Here is a 1,933-nt window from a genome sequence, read left to right on the forward strand (position 1 = left end):
AGAAGATGGGCAGCTTAACCCTGCCTAAAAAACCCAGTCATAAGTTCCCTCGCTGCATCCTTGAGCTGCTGGTTCCTAAGGCTGTAGATGAGGGGGTTCACTGCTGGAGGCACCACCGAGTACAGAACTGACACCACCAGATCCAGTGAAGGAGAGGACATGGACGGGGGCTTCAGGTAGGCAAACCATGCAGTGCTGACAAACAGGGAGACCACGACCAGGTGAGGGAGGCATGTGGAAAAGGCTTTGTGCCGTCCCTGCTCAGAGGGGATCCTCAGCACAGCCCTGAAGATCTGCACATAGGATACCACAATGAAAACAAAACAGCCAAAAGCTAAGCAGACAGCAAACACACTGAGCCCAGCTTCCCTGATGTAGGATTGTGAGCAGGAGAGCTTGAGGATCTGAGGGATTTCACAGAAGAACTGGTCCACAGCATTGCCCTGGCAGAGGGGCAGGGAAAATGTATTGGCCGTGTGCAGTAGAGCATAGAGAAACCCAGCGCCCCAGGCAGCTGCTGCCATGTGGACACAAGCTCTGCTGCCCAGGAGGGTCCCGTAGTGCAGGGGTTTGCAGATGGCAACGTAGCGGTCATAGGACATGATGGTGAGGAGAAAATAATCTGCTGAAATGAAAAAGACATAGAGAAAGACTTGAGAAGCACATCCTGTGTAGGAGATGGCCCTGATATCCCGGAGAGAATTTGCCATGGATTTGGGGACAATGGTGGACATGGATCCCAGGTCAAGAATAGAAAGGATAAGGAGGAAGAAGTACATGGGGGTGTGAAGGTGGTGGTCACAGGTGATGGTGGTGATGATGAGGCCGTTGCCCAGGAGGGCAGCCAGGTAGATGCCCAGGAAGAGCCAGAAGTGCAAGAGCTGCAGCTCCCGTGTGTCTGCGAATGCCAGGAGGATGAACTGGGTGATGGAGCTGCTGTTGGACATCTGCTGCCTCTGGGCATATGAAGCACTGAACATGAAGAAGAATATAGTGACAAGTTAGGGGAGATGTGAGATATGTCTGAAGCAACATCAAAGCCATTTCTCACAAAGCACACCCTGCACTGCTTTTCTTTTCCCAAGATATCATCATTCAGCTCCATGCCTGGAGCCCTCCTTGGGACAACAAGGGAATTCCTGGGACGGGAGAGCATTGCCTGTGGCTCAGTGCAGAGGGAGAGGAGCTGCTCTGTCCCTCACTCTTGTTCCCAGCTGACCTGGGCTTGGACCTTTCCGAGATGAAGGCGGATCACATTCCTATGACATCCTGAGAAGCCACTGCTGAGAGCAGAATGATCCACCTCACACCACTCAGTGTCTCACTCTTTCTAAAGGTCTCAGCCACTGCTGTCAGCCCAGGACACACACAGCTCATTTCACAAACCCAGCAGCGTTTCCTTGGCTGTCGCTCCTCTGCGCTTATCCACAGGTCTTTCAGGTAACACCAAGATGTGACAGGACAGATTTGCATTCTGGAGGGAAGCTCACAGCTTGGAAGGACACCTAAGGAGAAAGCCAAGTGTCATTTGATGGCATTTGATGAAGGGAGATTGAGCTCCTTCCCCAGCCCCACTGACTGCATTGCCCACAGCCTCACAGCTCAAAGCAAAGCTGGGACACGGGTTCCCATGGTCACAACTGCAGGAAAGGAGCCACCAGGGCAGTGGGTGACTCTGTAGCTGCAACTCCCATCCCCAGAGAGCCTGGCAGTGAGAATGAGAGAGCAGCAAGAACAGAGACAAGGAGAGAAACAGGGAGAAAGAGAGTGAGGGTCTGGCTGCGAGAGGCCAGGGCAGAAGCAGCCGGGCACACAGACAGTGTTCCCCTTCCCCAGCTGTGCTCACCCCCTCCCAGACACCAACCTTGCCGGGCAGTTGCTCTCAGCCCCTGTGCTCTGGAGAGGGCACTGGAGCTGTGGCTGCAGAGGAGGG

At 54.0% G+C, this 1,933-nt stretch overlaps 1 protein-coding gene across 1 annotated transcript; it reads right to left on the minus strand.

Annotated features, from left to right (window-relative positions):
* On the minus strand, nucleotides 1-1,497 carry LOC128850903 (olfactory receptor 14A16-like). The gene has a single exon (XM_054055954.1). It carries the CDS (start codon nucleotides 978-980, stop codon nucleotides 15-17), a length of 966 nt encoding a protein of 321 aa, XP_053911929.1. The 5' UTR covers nucleotides 981-1,497; the 3' UTR covers nucleotides 1-14.
* Between the last annotated feature and the right edge of the window lie 436 nt (nucleotides 1,498-1,933).

This window comes from Cuculus canorus, unplaced genomic scaffold, assembly GCF_017976375.1.
Source record: "Cuculus canorus isolate bCucCan1 unplaced genomic scaffold, bCucCan1.pri subtelo1, whole genome shotgun sequence".
Classification (NCBI taxonomy): Eukaryota; Metazoa; Chordata; class Aves; order Cuculiformes; family Cuculidae; genus Cuculus; species Cuculus canorus.

What these genes read in the sequence shown, in the direction of transcription:
- LOC128850903 (XM_054055954.1), bottom strand. Translation starts at nt 980, where the DNA reads ATGTTCAGTGCTTCATATGCCCAGAGGCAGCAGATGTCCAACAGCAGC.